A 17,657-nucleotide genomic window follows, 5' to 3' on the forward strand; every position below is an offset into this window, starting at 1 on the left:
TTCATCACACTTTCTATTGCCTTGATGTTATCCCTGCCTTCCCTAGTCAGTCCTAGCTGCCTCATCCTTTCCTTGGAAAGGATTTCTGTTGAAACTTCTGCATTACCCCCTGACATAAGTAGGAAAAGGGATGGGGATTTAAGGCAGAAATGCAGGGAGCTGGGGTGGAAGCTTAGAGCTAGAACAAACAGTTATCATCTCTGGTTTGTTGCCTGTGTTACATGCTAGCGAGGTGAGGAATAGGGAGAGAGAAGAGTTGAACACATGGCTCCCGGTACGGTGTAGGGATGGAGCATTTCGGATACCTGGATAATTGGGGCTCATTCTGGGGTAGGTGGGACCTCTACAAACAGGATGGTCGGGGGGTGGGGGAATCTGCTGATGTTCTGCAGGAGGGTTTGAACTAATTAAATTAATTCATTAGGGGAATGGGAACCTAAATTGCAGTTCCACTGTCCATGAGGTTGAGAGTAGTGAGGTCAGAAATGAAGTTTCAAGGTTGCAAGAGTTCACTAGCAAGCAGGAAGGTGGTTTGAAGTATGCCTACTTCAATGTCAGGAGCATCTAGAATAACGTAGATGAACTTCCTGGGATTTTGATGTTGTGGCCATTTCAGAGATATGGATATAGCAGGGAGAAGAATGGTTTTGCAAGTTCCAGGAATTAGATTTTTCAGTAAGAGCAGAGAAGTTGGTAAAAGAGGAGGAGGTGTGGCATTGTTAGCCAAGGAGAGTACTATTATGGCAGAAAGGACATTTGACGACTCGTCTACTGAGGTTGTATGGGCGGAGGTTAGAAACAAAAAAGGAGAGGGTACCATGTTGGGAGTTTCCTAGAGGCCTCCGAATAGTTCTAGAGATTAGAGAAAGGATAGCAAAGATGATTCTGGATAGGAGCGAGAGTGATGGGGTAGTTGTTATGGGAGACTTTAACTTATAAAATATTGACTGGAAATATGATTGTTCGAGTACTTTAGATGGATCAGTTTTTGTTCAATGTGTACAGGATGGTTTCTTGACAGTATGTAGACAAGCCAACAAGGTGTGAGGTACTGGATTTGGTACTGGGTAATGGACCTGGCCAGGTTTTAGATTAGGAGGTAGGTGAGCACTTTAGTGATAGTATCCACAATTCGATCATGTTTACTTCATCAATGGAAAGGATTAGTCTTATACCACAGGGCAAGAGCTATTGCTGGGACAAAGGTAATTATGAAGCAATTAGGCAAAATTTAGGATGCATAGGATGGGGAGGAAACAGCAGGGGATGGGCACAATTGAAACATGGAATTTATTCAAGGAACAACTATTGTGTCATTGAGAAGTATGTCCCTGTCAGGCAGGCACGAAGTTGTCGAGTGAGGGAGCCATGATTTACTAAGGAAGTTGAATCTTTTGTCAAGAGGAAGGCAGCGGCTTTTGTTAGGACGAGACGTGAAAGCTCAGTTAGGGTGTTTGAGAGTTACAAGTTAGCCAGGAGGGGACCTAAAAGAGAGAGCTAAGAGGAGCCAGGAGGGGACATAAAAAGTCATTGGCAGGTAGGATCAAGGAAAACCTTGAAGCTTTCTATAGTTGCATCAGGAATAAAAGAATGACTACACAAAGACTAGGGCCAATCAAGGATAGTGGTGGGAAGTTTACATGGAGTCTGAGGAGATGGGGGAAGTATTAAATGAATATTTTTCGTCAGTATGCACACTGGAAAAAGATAATGTTGTCGAGGACAATACTGAGATATAGGCTATTAGACTAGATGGGATTGAGGCTCACAAGGAAGTGATAGCAATTCTGGAAAGTGTGAAACTAGATAAGTCCCTGGGCCACATAGGATTTATCCTAGGATTCTTGGGAAGCCAGGGAAGCCTTTGCCTTTGATCTTTATGTCATCGTGGTCTACAGGAAAAGTGCCACAAGACTTAAGAATAGCAAATGTCTCCTTGTTCAAGAAGGGGAGTAGAGACAACCCTGGAAATTACGGACGAGTGAGCCTTACTTAAGTTGTGGGTAAAGTGTTGGAAAAGGTTTTCAGAGACAGGATTTATTCCCCTCAAGATGATTATAAGCTGATTAGGGATAGTCAACACAGTTTTGTGAAGGCTAGATCATGCCTCACAAACCTTGACTTCTTTGAGATGCTGACCAAACAGGTGGATGTGGGTAAAGCAGTCTATGTGGTTTATATGGATTTCAGTAAAACGTTTGATTAGGTTCCCCACGGTAGGCTATTGCACAAAATACAGAGACATAGGATTAAGAGTGATTTAACTGTTTGGATCAGAAATTGGCTAGCTGAAAGAAGATAGAGGACGGTGGTTGATGGGAAATATTCATCCTGGAGTGCAGTACACCACTAGTAACTGAAATTATCTGTTTTGGGGCCACTGCTGTTTGTCATTTATAAAAATTACCTAGATGAGGGCGTAGAAGGATAGGTTTGTAAATTTGTGGATGACACGAAGGTCAGCGGAGTTGTAGATAGAGCTGAAGGATATTGCAGGTTATAGAGGGATATATATAAGCTGCAGAGCTGGACTGAGAGGTGGCAAATGGAATTTAATGCAGAAAAGAGAGAGATGATTCACTTTGGAAGGAGCAACAGGAATAAAGAGTACTGGGCTAGTGGTAAGATTCTTAGTAGTATAGGTGAGCAGAAAGATCTGTGTCCATGTACATAGATCCCTGAAAGTTTCCACCCAAGTTGGTAGGGTTGTTAAGGCGGCATATGGCTTGTTAGCTTTTATTGGTCAAGCAATTGAGTTTCAGAGCCATGAGGTCATACTGCAGCTGTACAAAACTCTGGTATGGCCACACTTGGAGTATTGCGTACAGTTATGGTCACCACATTATAGGAAAGACGTTGAAGCTTTGGAAAGGTGCAGAGGAGATTTACTAGGATGTTGCCTGGTATGGAAGGAAGGTCTTACGAGGAAAGGTCTTAGGAGGAAAGGCAGAGGGACTTGAGGCCGTTAGAGAGGAGGTAATTGAGAGGTGACTTAATAGAGACATACAAGATAATCAGAGGGTTAGATAGGGTGGACAGGGAGAGCCTTTTTCCAAGAATGGTGACGGCGAGCACAAGGGGGCATAGCTTTAAATTGAGGGGTGATAGACATAAGACAGACGTCAGAGGTAGTTTGTTTACTCAGAGAGTAGTAAGGGTATGGAATGCTTTGCCTGCAACAGTAGTAGATTCACCAACTTTACGTACATTTAAATCGTCATTGGACAAGCATATGGACATATATGGAATAGTGTAGGGTGGATGGGCTTCAGACTGGTATGACAGGTTGGTGCAACATCGAGGGCTGAAGGGCTGATACTGCGCTGTAATGTTCTATGTTCTATATAAGTAGGGTAAAGGGCAATCCCAAGGCATTAGCAGCAAGAGGGTAGCTAGGGAAAAGATATGTCCATTCAAGGACAAAGGATGGAATTTATGCCTGGAACCAGAACACATGGATGAGGTGCTTAATGAGTACTTTGTATCAGTATCCACTAAGGATAAGGAAATGGATGAAGATTCGATTCAGGAAGGGTATGTTGATATTTCGACCATGTTGCTATTAAGAACGTGGTCGTGTTGGGTGTCTTGAAAAACATTAAGGTGGGCAAGTCCCCAGGCCTTGGTGGGATCTATGCCAGGTTACTGAAGGAGGCAAAGGATGAGATTGCTGCTGCCTTGACAAGAGATCTTTGAATCCTCTTTAGCCAAAGATAAGGATCCAGCACAGTGGCAAATAGCCAATGTTGTTCCTTTGATTAAGGAGGGTAACAGGAATAATCTAGAAATTATAGGTAGGTGAGCCTTGAATTAGTGGTTAGAAAATTATTGGAAAAGATTCTTCAGCATAGGATTTACTTGCAGGTGCAAAAAAAAAATGGACTTATTAGGGCTGATCAGCATGGCTGTGTGAGGCAGGTCTAGTCTCAAATTTGGTTGAGTTTTTTGAAGTAACAAAGATGATTGATGAGGGTAGGGCAGTGGCTATTGTCTACATGAATGTTACTAATGCATTTGACAAGTGTGAGGTAATGCATTTTAGGAGGTAAAATCAAGATGAAACCTTAGGAACTTTCAAATACAGAGGGGTCTTGGGGCCTAAATCCATAGCTCCTTGAAAGTGGCAACACAAGTAAGTGAATAAGGTGGTAAAGGCAGCATACAGCACACATGACTTGATCTGTCAAGGCATTGAGTATAAAGATTGGCAAGTCATGTTGCAAGTGTATTAGACTTTAGTCACCTCACATTTGGAGCGCTGTGCACTGTTCTGGTTGCCGCATTATAATAAGGATGTGGAGGCATTAAAGGAAGTGCAGAAGAGCTTTACCAGGATGTTGCCTGGATTGGAATACATTAACTATAATGGAAGGATGGACAAACTTAAACTATTTTTGCCAGAGTGTCAGATGCTGAAGTGCAACTTGATAGAATAGATACGATGAGGGCATGGATAGGGTGGATCGTCAGGGACTCTTTGCCAAGGTGGAAATGTCAAATAGTAAGGAGTATAGGTTTAAGGTGACAAGAGGAAACTTTAAAGGAGATGTGAGAGGAAAGTTTTTTTACATAAATGGTAATAGTTTCCTGGAATGCACTGCCAAGGAAAGTGATTGACGCAAACATAATAGCAAAGTTTAAACAGGCATTCAGGCAGACACGAACAGGTAAAGAATAGGGCAATACAGACCATGTGCAGGCAGATGGGATCCGTTTAGAATGGCATCATGATCAATGTGGAAGTGGTGGGCCAAAGGGCCTGTTCCTGTGCTGTACTGCTATACGTTCTGTTTCATGTTCTACTATAAACTATTAAAAGGCTTTCAACAAGGAATTGCATATAAAGCTACTTAAGCTGAGAAAAATTATATTAAGAGTACATTAGCTTGGATAAAGGATTGACTCATTAATAGAAGACACAGATTTGGGATAAGGGGGCAGGCATTTTCAGGGTGCAACCTGAAAATGGAGTGGAGTGCTACAGAGATCAATTATTTACAATATATATTAATGTGGGAAAATTTGAGATCACGGACATGGTCAACAAAAAAATTGGATTGAATTTTTTTGAAAATTAGACCTAGGATTTGTACCTAGGATTTGCGGGTTTAGATTCCCTACAGTATGGAAACAGGCCCTTCGGCCCAACAAGTCCACACCGATCCTCCGAGAAATTACCCACACAGACCCATTCCCCATAACTGTCCCTGACTAATGCACCTAACACTATGGGCAATTTAGCATGGCCGACTGACCTGACCTGCACATCTTTGGACTGTGGGAGGAAACCAGAGCACCCGGAGGAAACCCATGCAGACATGGGGAGAACATGCAAACTCTACACAGACGTTGCCCAGAGGTGGGAATTGCCCAGGTCCCTTGCGCTGTGAGGCAGCAGTGCTAACTGCTGAGCCACCATGCTGCCCTCTCATGCATAAATCATAAAAACACAGCATACAAATTCAGCACATAATGAGGAAGTCAAATAGAATGTAGGCCTTACTTTCAAAGGGAATGAAGTACATGTAACTGCTAAAACTGTACAAGGCACTGCACAGACCACAGCGTGAACAGTTTTGGGCCTCTTATCAAAGGAGGAGCATACTAGCATTGGAGGCAGTCCAGTGTTTCACTAGATTGATTCCAGACATGAGGGATTTTCTTACGGGTAGGTTGGGTCTGTACTGATTGGAGTTTAGAAGAATGAGAGGAAACTTTATTTAAACACATACAATTGACAAGGTAGATGTTGTTAGATTATTTTACTTAAAAAGTGTGTCTAGACCAGAGGGCATTAATTGAAAGCAAGGAATCACCCAGTTATGACAGGGATGAGAAGGAATTTCTTCTCTCAAAATGATAGTAAATTTGTGAAATTCTTTACTGCAGAGGGCTGTAGAAGCTGTGTCATTAAGTATTTTCAAGATTGAGATGCATTTTTAATTAGTAAGGGAATCAACAATTCTAGGGAAAAGATGAGAGTAGAATTGATGATTATCAGATTAGCCATGATCTCTCAGAATGGTGAGAAAGATTTGATGGGCAGATGGCCTACTTCAGTTCCTACGTTTGATGGAATTATATAAAAAGGTGGGGTACTTGTAAATAGGAACTCAGACTGAGGAACGCAGGAGGTGATGAGGTGATATAACGTGCCTTGTTGTTATAGCTGTAAACTTGTCAAAAACAAGAAATGCTTGCCTGATTTGTAGGCTAGGAGCAGATTTCAGTGAAACTTTTTGAAAATGGAAAAAAAATGAAATAGACTGGGATCCAAACTGGCTTTTTACAATGAGGTTTGTCTCCTAAAGCCAGAACTGTACTGTAAAGAATTCCACGTCAGCACTCCTAACTAGATTATCCAACAGCAAGAGGCCAAAGAGGGGAAATGAGAATTCTTAACCAAGAAAATGTCAATTACAGTGACTCAGACAACTAACTACCCTCACTGTGGACAAAAGTACTCCATTACAACCAATTATAGAAATAATATTTTGTTTTCATAAAGAATGGGATGTTAAGAAAGGGAGGGAAGGAAGTACAAATTAAAACTCATAATAGAAAGCAAATCTGGATATAATGGACTAGCAGTAAAAAGTTCCCATACAAACATACATAACTAGATCTAATCATGAAGCCAGCTCCAAGCAACCAGCCCTGGCAGCTTGTAGACTAATTATTACACGATACAGGAAAAACAAGTTTTTAGACAAACAGAAAATCCAGATTCTTACTGAGCAAAGGTGCTGGCACAAATTATCTTTCAGTCCTTTCCAATCTTCCTCTATTGCAATACCCTTGCACCTAATAGGTTAGCACTGCTGCCTCACAGCGCCAGGAACCTGAGGTCAATTCCACTCTCGGGTAACTGTGTGGTGTTTGAACATTTTCCCTGTGCTTGCGGGAGTTGCCTCTGTGGGTTTTCTCCGGATGCTCCGGTTTCCTCCCACAGTCCAAAGATGTACAGTTTAGGTGAACTGGTCATGCTAAATTGGCCACAGCATCCAAGCATGTGTAGATTAGGTGAATTAGCCATGGGAAATGCAGGGTTATGGGGGTGGATCTTAGCTCAGTGATTAGCACTGTAGCCTCACAGCACCAGGTTTGATTCCAGCCTCGGTGACTGTGTGGAATTTGCACATTCTCCCAGTGTCTGCGTGGGTTTCCTCCCACAGTCCAAAGATGTACAGGCCAGGCGGATTGGCAATGCTAAATTGCTTGTAGTGTTAGGTGCATTAGTTAAAGGGAAATGGGTAATTCTTCGGAGGATCGGTGAGGACTTGTTGGGCCAAAGAGCCTGTTTCCACACTGTAGGGAATCTAAAAAAACCTCAACATTCATGTCTTTTTATTCCCTTTATTTTTGTGCTGTGGACTAAAAAAAAAGGAAGATACTGCCTTAATCCAAGGAGTCAATGCAAAGAAATGCCTGAACTTTTAAAAATGTTTACTGGAACGCATTGAGAATCTTTTCCTGAAAGATGAGAGCAAAGCAGACACCATGGGGCCAATGGATTCTGAACTCGGGGACAATTGTTTGACAGTAATGTTTTGATTGGCTTATGTGGGGCTAGTGCAGCAGAGAAATCCCTACAGTATGGAAACAGGCTATTCAGCCCATCGAGTTCATACTGATTCTCCGAAGAGCATCTTACCCTGACCCAGACCCAAACCCCACTCCGTACCCTATCCCTGGAACGCTGCATTTCCCACAGCTAATCCATCTAGCCAACACATCCCTGGATACTGGGCAGTTCAGTATGGCCAATCCATGTACCTCTCACATCTTTGGACTGTGGGAGGAAACCAGAGCACTGACAAAACCCACAGAAACATGGGGAGAATGTGCAAGCTCCACAAAGACAACTGCCACAGGGTGGAATTGAACCTGGGTCACTGGTGCTATGAGGTAGCAGTGCTAACCACTGAGCCACTGTGCCACCCAACTGGAAGAATTCAAAGAATTGGAAGAAATGGAAAGGAAACAACTTATTCAATCCTAAAGTCCTGTCTAGCACCATTGAACTGTTTCTTGTCTGTCGTTACGTCTGTGTGTGAAAGGGGAATTTAAGGGGCAGAGGTTAAGTTACACAGTTACAAACAGCATTTTTTGTTTCTAACTTGCTACTGGTTAAACACAATTTGCTCAGAATAAACAGCTATGTTCTTGTTGAGTTAAGAAAACTGTTGTTTTCCTTTAACCGGAGTTCAACAGTCAGGTAAAGTAGAAACTTTGACAGCTTATCACATTAGCAATGATGCTAGGGACTTGATTTCCAACTTGATTTTGTAAACCTCTATAAAGTCACCCCTCAGCCTCCAACTGCTCCGAAGCTTCAAGGAAAACAGTAGCTCAGCAGTTATGCATGTAGTGATCAATTAACTCAAGAATGTTCTAACTTTGATGCTAGATGGAACTTTTGAAAAGATCTTATCCTCTCCATAATGCAACTAAAGTCCAAACATAGAATATTGCAGTGTAGGATTTTGCAAGAAGGAACTAATAAGATAGCTGATGCATTGATTTTAATTCTTCAAAATTTCCAAAATTCAGGGAAGGAGCTATTTGAATGGAAAATAGCAAATGCAATTTGTTTATTCACAGAGAAAGAAAGTAGAAAGCTACAGGACAGTTAGCTTCTCACCTGTCATTGCAAAAAGATTAAAAGCTATTAAATAAGGATTCAAATGTATGGCTAATCAATCGGGTGGCACGGTTAAAAGCTATTAAATAAGGATTCAAATGTATGGCTAATCAATCGGGTGGCACGGTGGCACAGTGGTTAGCACTGCTGCCTCACAGCACCAGAGACCCGGGTTCAATTCCTGCCTCAAGAGACTGACTGTGTAGAATTTGCACATTTTCCTCGTGTCTGCGTGGGTTCCTCCGGGTGCTCCGGTTTCCTCCCACAGTCCAAAAATGTTCAGGTTAGGTGAATTGGCCGTGCTAAATTGCCCGTAGTGTTAGGTGAAGGGGTAAATGTAGGGGAATGGGTCTGAGTGGATTGCGCTTCGGCGGGTTGGTGTGGACTTGTTGGGCCGGCAGAAAAATATGAGGGTGGATGTACGGCAAGCTACCTGGGAAACCGATAAGTCGATGCAGGTGGCAGGTGATCAGTCGGAGGGGAGTGTGGAGGGGATAGGTGGAAAGGAAGATGGACAGGTAGGACAGCTCAAGAGGGCAGTGCCGAGTTGCGAGGTTGAATCTGGGACGAGGTGAATGGATAAGAGATGCTGAAACTGGTGAAGTCAATGTTGATGCCATGTAGTTGGAGGGTCCCAAGGCAGAAGATGAAGCATTCTTCCTCCAGGCGTCAGGTGGCTTGGATTTGGCAGCGGAAGTGACTCAAGACTTACATGTCCTTGGCAGAGTGGGAGGGGGAGTTGAAGGGGTCAACCACAGGGCACTGGGTTTATTTGGTGCGTGTATCACAGATATTCTCTGAAACATTCTGCAAACTGGTGTCCTGTCTCCCCAGTGTAGAGGAGACCACATCGAGAGCGACGAACACAGCAGATGAGGCGTTTGGATGCGCAGGAAAATCTCTGCCGGGTGTGAAAGGATCCTTTGTGGTCTTGGACAGAAGTGAGGGTGTGGGAGCAGGTTTGATACCACCTTCAGCAGGAAGGAAAAGCGCGGGGAGTGGAGAGAGGGTTGATGAGGTCATGGACCTAATGAGGGAGTCGCAGAGGGAATAACCTCTGCGGGATGTCGATAAGGGTGTGGAGGGAAGTATAGCTGTGATGCATTGTATCCGGAGGTTGAATCGAATTGAATTTATTACCATGTGTACCAAGGCACAGTGAGAAGCTTCGCCTTGCGAGCAAAACAGGGAGAAAGTGTTAAGCAGCACAGATAGTAAATAATAGGTAAACAGCAACGAAAACAAAAACACAGGTACAAGCAACTGCTAAGAGTTTGAGAGTTTGTTCAGTATTCTAACAACAGTAGGGTAGAAACTGTTGCAAAACCGGCTGGATGCATGTTTCAGGCTTCAGTACCTTCTTCCCAATGGTAGAGGTTGTAGAAAAACATTGCCAGGGTGGGACGGATCTTTAAGAATGCTGGCATCCTTTCCTTTACAGGGGCCATGTTAGATGGATTCCACAGATCGAATTTGGCCTTTGTGATTGTTGGTGAGGTGGAAGGTGAGGACAGGAAGGAATGTTGCAGTTGGAGGGATAGGGTTCAAGGACAGAAGTGCAGGAAGTGGAGAAGATGCACTGGAGGGCATTGTTGGATGCGTGGGAGGGGAAATTGCGGTCCTTGAAATAGGAGGCCAATTGGTTTGTCTGGAGTGGAATTGCACCTCCTGGGAGCAGATGTGGCAGAGGTTGAGCAATTGGGAATAAAGGATTGTGATTTTACAAGAGGAGAAGTGGGAGGAGGTGTTGGGAGCCAATGGGTGTTGAAGTAGATGCACATATTGAATCGGTCACCAGAGATGGAGACGGATAGGTCCAGAAACGAGAGGAAGGCGTCCGAGATGGTCCAGGTGAACTTGACATCAGAGTGGAATGGATTCATTAAGTTGATGAACTATTCAACCTTCTTGTGGGGGCACAAGGTGGCACCGAGACAGTCATCAGCATAGCAGAGGAAAAAGGTGGGGATGGGCCCAGCGTAGCTGCAGAACATGGACTGTCCCATGTATCCGAAGAGGCAGGCATAGCTGGGGCCCATGCGAGTACCATTGGCTTGAAGGGAATGGGAGGATTTGAAGGGAATGGGAGGATTCGAAGGAGAAGTTTTTGATGGAAGGACCAATTCCATCAGTCAAATCAGTGTGTTGGTAGAGGGGTACTGGTTGGGTCAGTCGGACAGGAAGAAACTGAGGGCTTGGAGACCTGTACCATGGGGGACTGGCGTGGATAGGGACTGGATATCCTTGTTGAAGATGAGGTGTTTTGGGCGGTGGGGGCAGCAGGGAAACAAAAGTCATGGTGGACGTGGAGGGCGTGGTTGGTGTCTCAAATGCATGTGGGGAGTTCCTGTACCAAGAGGGACAGGATGGTGTCAAGATGTGAGGACATAAGTTCGGTGGAGCAGGAGCAGGCGAAGATGATGGGTTGAGTTTGTGAAATTTGGTAGGAGGTCAAGCCGTGCAGTGCGGGTTTCCGGGACTATAAGGTTGGAGGTTGTGAGTGGGAGATCCCCTGAGGTGATGAGGTTGTGGATGGTCTAGAAGATGATGGTTTGGTAATTAGAGGGGAGGTCATGGTCAAGGGGTCAGTACAGGAGGTATCCAGCACCTGGCTTCAGTGGTGTAGAGGTCCATGTCTGTAGAAGAGCAACATGAAGTCCCAACTCCTGTACTTTATCTCAGCAGTGAAAGCAAGCATGCCAAACACCTTACCCATCATGTCTACCTGCGATACAACTTTCAATGTAGCGCCAAAGCAAGCAGGAGTTTGTGTTACTAACTTCCAACCAGAAGGTTACACCCTAATAAAAACGCTCATGTTGGAACAAGGGCAATCAGATTTCCCGTTGCCCTTGGTTAAATAGCTTATCAAAATTTGAGGCTCAGATATTGTCTATGATAATAGGGTGGCTGTTATGTTTTTGAAAAGCATTTTTACAAATTAGTTTTTTTTTAGAAACCCTGAACAATATTTCAGCAAAACAAATTATGCCATGTACAAAAAAATAACATTTTGCAATTTGGAAACAAACAACAAATCTGTTGGAACTGACTTTTCAGGACTTACCTATATCTTTAGCAACTAGACCAGTAGTTGAACAAGGGAGTAGGAGTGATACTTGATTATCCTTTGATCCAGCTGTAGCATTATTACGAAATTCCCACCTCTTCTGCTGTAATTCTTGTAGCCAGTATCTCATTGCTTGTGCACTGGGAGCCTGTCACAATGCAAAACAAAATTATAAAACACAAACACAGTACATTTTTTTTGACAAGTTGAAGCAACTAAAGATTATTTGTGGTCTTGCTAGCTTTGAGATGAAAATAGATGCTGACCCCCAATAACTATAAATAATTGTATATTGATTGGGAATTCAGATGAGACATTAACTTGACCTCCTATGTATGGGAGTAGACAGAAACTGGGCTTGTTGAGTTTGATATGTATCTCTGCAAATAAATGTTGATAGACTGTAAAGTCTAGGCTCCTCTTGAATCCTTGATAAGGAGGGGCCAAAGTGGTAGTAGTAGCTTCACCACTACTGAACCCAGATGCCAATTCACAGACACCTCCTCCTACCAGCCCCTTGACCAAGGCCTCACCTCTCATAACCAAATCAAATCTCCTGGATCATCCACAATCTCATCACCTCAGGGGATCTCCTACGCACAACCTCCAACCTCAGTTCCAGAAACCTGCACTGCCCAGTTCTACCTACTTACCCAAAATTCTCAAACTTGACTGCCCCGGTCAACCCACCGTCTCCGCCTGCTCCACTAAGCAAGGCACTGACACAGGGCTGACAGTCACACTGGCTAATCTCATAGACCAGCCACTATTTTCAAGTCAATATTGGCAAACGTTCCACATATGACCATTTTTCTGGACAGGATGTACAAGGTTGATTATTGGCGACGGTGCACTGACAGAACGCAAAACCAGTCTCCTGGACTTCGTAAATAGCATTCAAAGTGTTTTTCTACACTTGAAGTAAGTTATTGATAGCTTCCATAATTGGTCATCTTTATGTCGGTTATAAGGAAATGTTTGATCTGTTTTAAAATACATTGCCTTTCCTAAAGTATGACAATTATAAAATACTCTAATGTTGTGATACAAATAAGTCACAATGTGTTTGATGAATTCAGAAGTCCAAGATTCAAATCCAAATATCAGACAGACACCACCACCAGCCCCCCCACCCCCCCACCAGGCTACAGCTCTGAATCCAGCTCGACATGCATCAAGATACTCAATCTTCGGTACGGCTGACCATTCATATTATTCACGAGTCAAGGGAGCCCACCAAACCTTACTGGTCAAACTAGAATAAAGATGGTTCTGGCAAAAAAGTAACATTGGTGCTACAGCCTGTCAGAACGTTAACCAGCTGGTGAAACTTTACTTCAGTCTATTCTCCCCTCAAATTTCTTCATAATGGACTTCAGAGGGTGTTTTTAAAACAAAACCCAGTAGTCTGAGCATTATAACCAAGATGACATACACTGCACACACCGGTTGCCATGATCTTTATGAAGTGATGTTATCAAGAAAACATACAAACTAAGTCGACTGTTTAAGACACACCTGGAATTTTACATTTCAATCTCTTAAAAGAAACATCAAAATTCATTAAAAATCTGATCACATGTCACTACAAGAGAACTGCTGGATAGCTGGTTCAAATCCCACATCATCCAGTGATGTGCAATGACACCTCTGAACAGGTTGATTAGAAAAAAAATGGTGCGTGCTAACACAGGATGTTGATTTAATATAAGCCTATTGTCAGCAACACTTATTTACTTTTGTGGTTTAATGGAGTCTATTGCGCTGTGCTGCCCCTCGCTTATCAGAAATTATGATACTTTTGCCCAAGTGAAGTTTTGACGCTTGATTTCTTAGAACTGCAACAAAATATTTCACACCAGATTGGTTTGTTTTCTCAGAGAGTTAGCAAGTTGCCATTGACACAACTTTCTACATTTCAAAATAGAGCACAAACATTACCTGAGATTAGGTTGACCAGTTGTAGGGATTTTCACAGGTTTGAAAAAGATACTGAGAAAGGCCAGGAATCAGGAACTTATATATCATAGAATTAAAGAGAAAGTCACTGAACAGTTCAAGGCGTAATAATGGTGGGGCCTGAACTTTTTACAATTCATTAAACAGACTGGATGAGGCAAAAAGCGTTGTTGCTAAATTTACAAATGACATGAAGATAGTGAGGAAAGTAAGTTGTGAAGAGGGCATAAAGGAAGCTACAAAGGGACATGAAAGTTTTACATGGCATGGCAATTTGTACTTTCCACTAAGGTTTCATGATTCTGGGAATATGGTACTTTGCATTCTGCTTGCCTAAAGTTTATGGTAGAGATTTTTTGATAATCACAAAATTTAACTATGGAAGCACGATATGCCTGGTGAAAGTAGTTTGAGGCAGTCACCAGGATCAAATTTAGTGCTCTTCAGACTCATTTTTCCATTGAGCAGCAATGGTTAGCGTTGCTGCCTCAGTGTCAGGAACCTGGGTTCAATTCCACCCTCAGCTGGCTGTCTGTGTACAGTCTGCATAGTCTCCCAGTGTCTGCATGGGTTTCTTTTGGATGCTCCGGTTTCCTCCCACATTCCAAAGATATGCAGGTTAGGTGAAGTGGCTATGCTAAATTGCCGAGTGCATGCAGGGATGTTTCAGTTAGATGGATTAGCCGTGAGAAATGCAGAATTTACGTGATAGGATATGGTGTGGGAGTGGATGGGATGCTCTTCGGGTCAGTGTGGACTCGATGGGCCTGATGGTCTGTTTCCCTACTGTAAGGATTCTATGATTCTATGAGAGGAGTCCATTGCTCCCTAAAAATTCAACTACAGGTACTTCTCCTGTAACACCATAGTTGTGTTCTCATTCCACAGCTGAAAATGTGTTGCTGGTTAAAGCACAGCAAGTTAGGCAGCATCCAAGGAACAGGAAATTCGACGTTTCGGGCCAGAGCCCTTCATCAGGAATGAGGAGAGTGTGCCAGGCAGGCTAAGATAAAAGGTAGGGAGGAGGGACTTGGGGGAGGGGCGATGGAGATGTGATAGGTGGAAGGAGGTCAAGGTGAGGGTGATAGGCCGAAGTGGGGTGGGGGCGGAGAGGTCAGGAAGAAGATTGTAGGTTAGGAGGGCGGTGCGGAGTTGAGGGAACCGACTGAGACAAGGTGGGGGGAGGGGAAATGAGGAAACTGGAGAAATCTAAGTTCATTCCTTGTGGTTGGAGGGTTCCCAGGCGGAAGATGAGGCGCTCCTCCTCCAGCCGTCGTGTTGTTATGTTCTGCCGGTGGAGGAGTCCAAGGACCTGCATGTCCTCGGTGGAGTGAGAGGGAGAGTTAAAGTGTTGAGCCACGGGGTGGTTGGGTTGGTTGGTCCGGGCGTCCCAGAGGTGTTCTCTGAAGCGTTCTGCAAGTAAGCGGCACGTCTCCCCAATATAGAGGAGGCCACATCGGGTGCAGCGGATGCAATAGATGATGTGTGTGGAGGTACAGGTGAACTTGTGGCAGATATGGAAGGATCCCTTGGGGCCTTGGAGGGAAGTGAGGGTACAAGTTTTACATTTCCTGCGGTTGCAGGGGAAGGTGCCAGGAGTGGAGGTTGGGTTGGTGGGGGGTGTGGACCTGACGAGGGAGTCACGAAGGGAGTGGTCTTTGCTGAACGCTGATAGGGGAGGGGAGGGAAATATATCCCTGGTGGTGGGGTCCGTTTGGAGGTGGCGGAAGTGACGGCAGATGATATGTTGTATACGGAGGTTGGTGGGGTGGTAGGTGAGAACCAGTGGGGTTCTGTCTTGGTGGCGGTTGGAGGAGCGGGGCTCAAGGGCGGAGGAGCGGGAAGTGGTGGAGATGTGGTGGAGGGCATCGTCGATCACGTCTGGGGGGAATCTGCGGTCCTTGAAGAAGGAGGCCATCTGGGCTGTACGGTGTTGGAACTGGTCCTCCTGGGAGCAGATGCGGCGGAGACGAAGGAATTGTGAATATGGGATGGAGTTTTTACAGGGGGCAGGGTGGGAGGAGGTGTAGTCCAGGTAGCTGTGGGAGTCAGTCGGTTTATAGTACCACATCATGTTATAGAAAATTGTGCATTTGAAATAATGGGGCCTACGGGAAAATATCAGTAAAAATAGAAATAAAAATAGTCATTAGACTGTTCTATCATTTGTGTTCGGCTAAGTAAATTTTGACCTGTTGTATGGAACTATATAGAATCATCAGAACTTCAACTGATTACTCTTGATTGGCTGCACTACCTTCTAGACAGTCTACTACCCCATCCAATGATAACATTACACAAGTCAGATCCCAGAATGAAATCTGCCTTGACAGGTCAAGGGCTGAATCTTAATTTCTTCGCTAAGGGTCAGTTTTGTCAGGTTTTTTTAAAATAGGGTTCCACATTGTGTTGCTTGAGGACTTCTATCATCTTATTTTACAAAACCTGCCTTGGCCAGCATTTATTGACTGTCCCTAATTGTTTGAGTCAACAATACTGCTGTGGGTCTGGAGTCACATGTGGGCTATATTAGATAAAGACGACAGTTTCCTTCCTGAATGAAAGCCAGCAACACCCTCATTCCATAAAGAATAAAAACAGTTGGAACTATATCACAGATCCTTCACTATGGAAGAGTCAAAATTCCAAAATACCCTCCCTAATGGTACTGTGCCCCTAAACTACATTGACTGGAGCTGTTCAAGAACAATTATGGATGGGCAATAATTGCTGGCCTTATCAAGGATGCACATATCCAGTGAATGAAAAACACTTGAACCAGTGCTGCAGGTCTTTTGTTTATGTATGATTTCAATCTTTCCAAAGACAGGCCAAGTTAATACCGAGGGAAGGTTTCAGTTAACCCATGATAATTATAATCAGATTCTTTTTGTTTAATTAATACAACGTAATTTCCAAGTGAGAAGCAATAAGCATGATGTGTTACCCCATATAATGGGTCATCTGCATCGTTTTGGAGCCTAATTTTTCAACAGACAACCTGATCAAAGATATCTTAGATAGATCTGTGACCTACTGCATTCAGGATTGTTCAGTCAAAAACCAAAAATTATCCATTTAAACCCTATTAGTAAAAGGTCTCTAGAATACTGAATAAAATTGACTACAATTCAGTAACCTATTTAACAAAGAGAAAGCAATATCAAAGTTGGTTCATTTACTTCAACCATCTACTCATCTATGATCCAGTGCAAAATCCAAGGGACTTACTAGGAGAATAAAGTTTCAAGATTCCACAGTTTTGAACCAACAACAATAAACTTTGCTCAACATCGGCACAGTGGTAATACAATCTACACTGCAGAACTTAATTCTAACACCAGAACACCCACATTGCATATCAAATCAAATGTAACAACAGATCCCAGAATTTTCTCATCAACTTCCCCAGATGTTACTATGTGGTGGGTTGTCAAATCTCATTTAAACTTCATAATTCTACATTTTCATTGATCTGCCCTTCAAAGTCCCTGCTTCATGACAGACTGCCTCAATGACTGCTCCCATTCTGGTTGATCACTTTCTAGGGGCTAAGCCTCCCCAAACTCCAAAAATGCATTCAGTACTCATTGAAGCACAACTCCAGCTCGGCAGTAAAAACTTGACATCACTGAGCCATTCCTGCCTCTGCTTTTACCACTAAGTTCCAATCTTGCTCAGATACTGCTTCTGCGCTTTTCAACCCTCCCACTTCGAGTTGTACCGAACCATAAGTGGCACGTCATTTCTTCCAAGCCCTCAGCTTTTCTGGAGCCTCAATTCGAACACTAAATCATACAAATTCTTCCTGAGTTCTAAGAGCACAGAATATACAAACTGCTCTCAACTAATATGAAACACATGTAGTTCAGTTGTCTTCCCCACAGTATAGCTAAAAGCATGTTAACATGGAGTTTCCTTCTCTTACCCCCTCTCACAATACTCACTGACCTTACATCTCATTGTCCCTTTGAACTTCTTTTC

The 17,657-nt window shown here is 43.5% G+C and overlaps 1 protein-coding gene across 1 annotated transcript in view; it reads right to left on the reverse strand.

The window, feature by feature from the left end:
- Positions 1-17,657, reverse strand: part of tbc1d2b (TBC1 domain family, member 2B) — a 154,572-nt gene that overhangs the window by 116,815 nt on the left and 20,100 nt on the right. The window contains exon 2 of the mRNA XM_060853641.1: positions 11,712-11,862. Within this exon, the coding sequence (XP_060709624.1) occupies positions 11,712-11,862 (151 nt within the window). The remainder of the gene's footprint in view (positions 1-11,711; positions 11,863-17,657) is intronic.

The sequence above is a fragment of the Hemiscyllium ocellatum genome, chromosome 42 (genome assembly GCF_020745735.1).
Source record: "Hemiscyllium ocellatum isolate sHemOce1 chromosome 42, sHemOce1.pat.X.cur, whole genome shotgun sequence".
Taxonomy (NCBI): Eukaryota; Metazoa; Chordata; class Chondrichthyes; order Orectolobiformes; family Hemiscylliidae; genus Hemiscyllium; species Hemiscyllium ocellatum.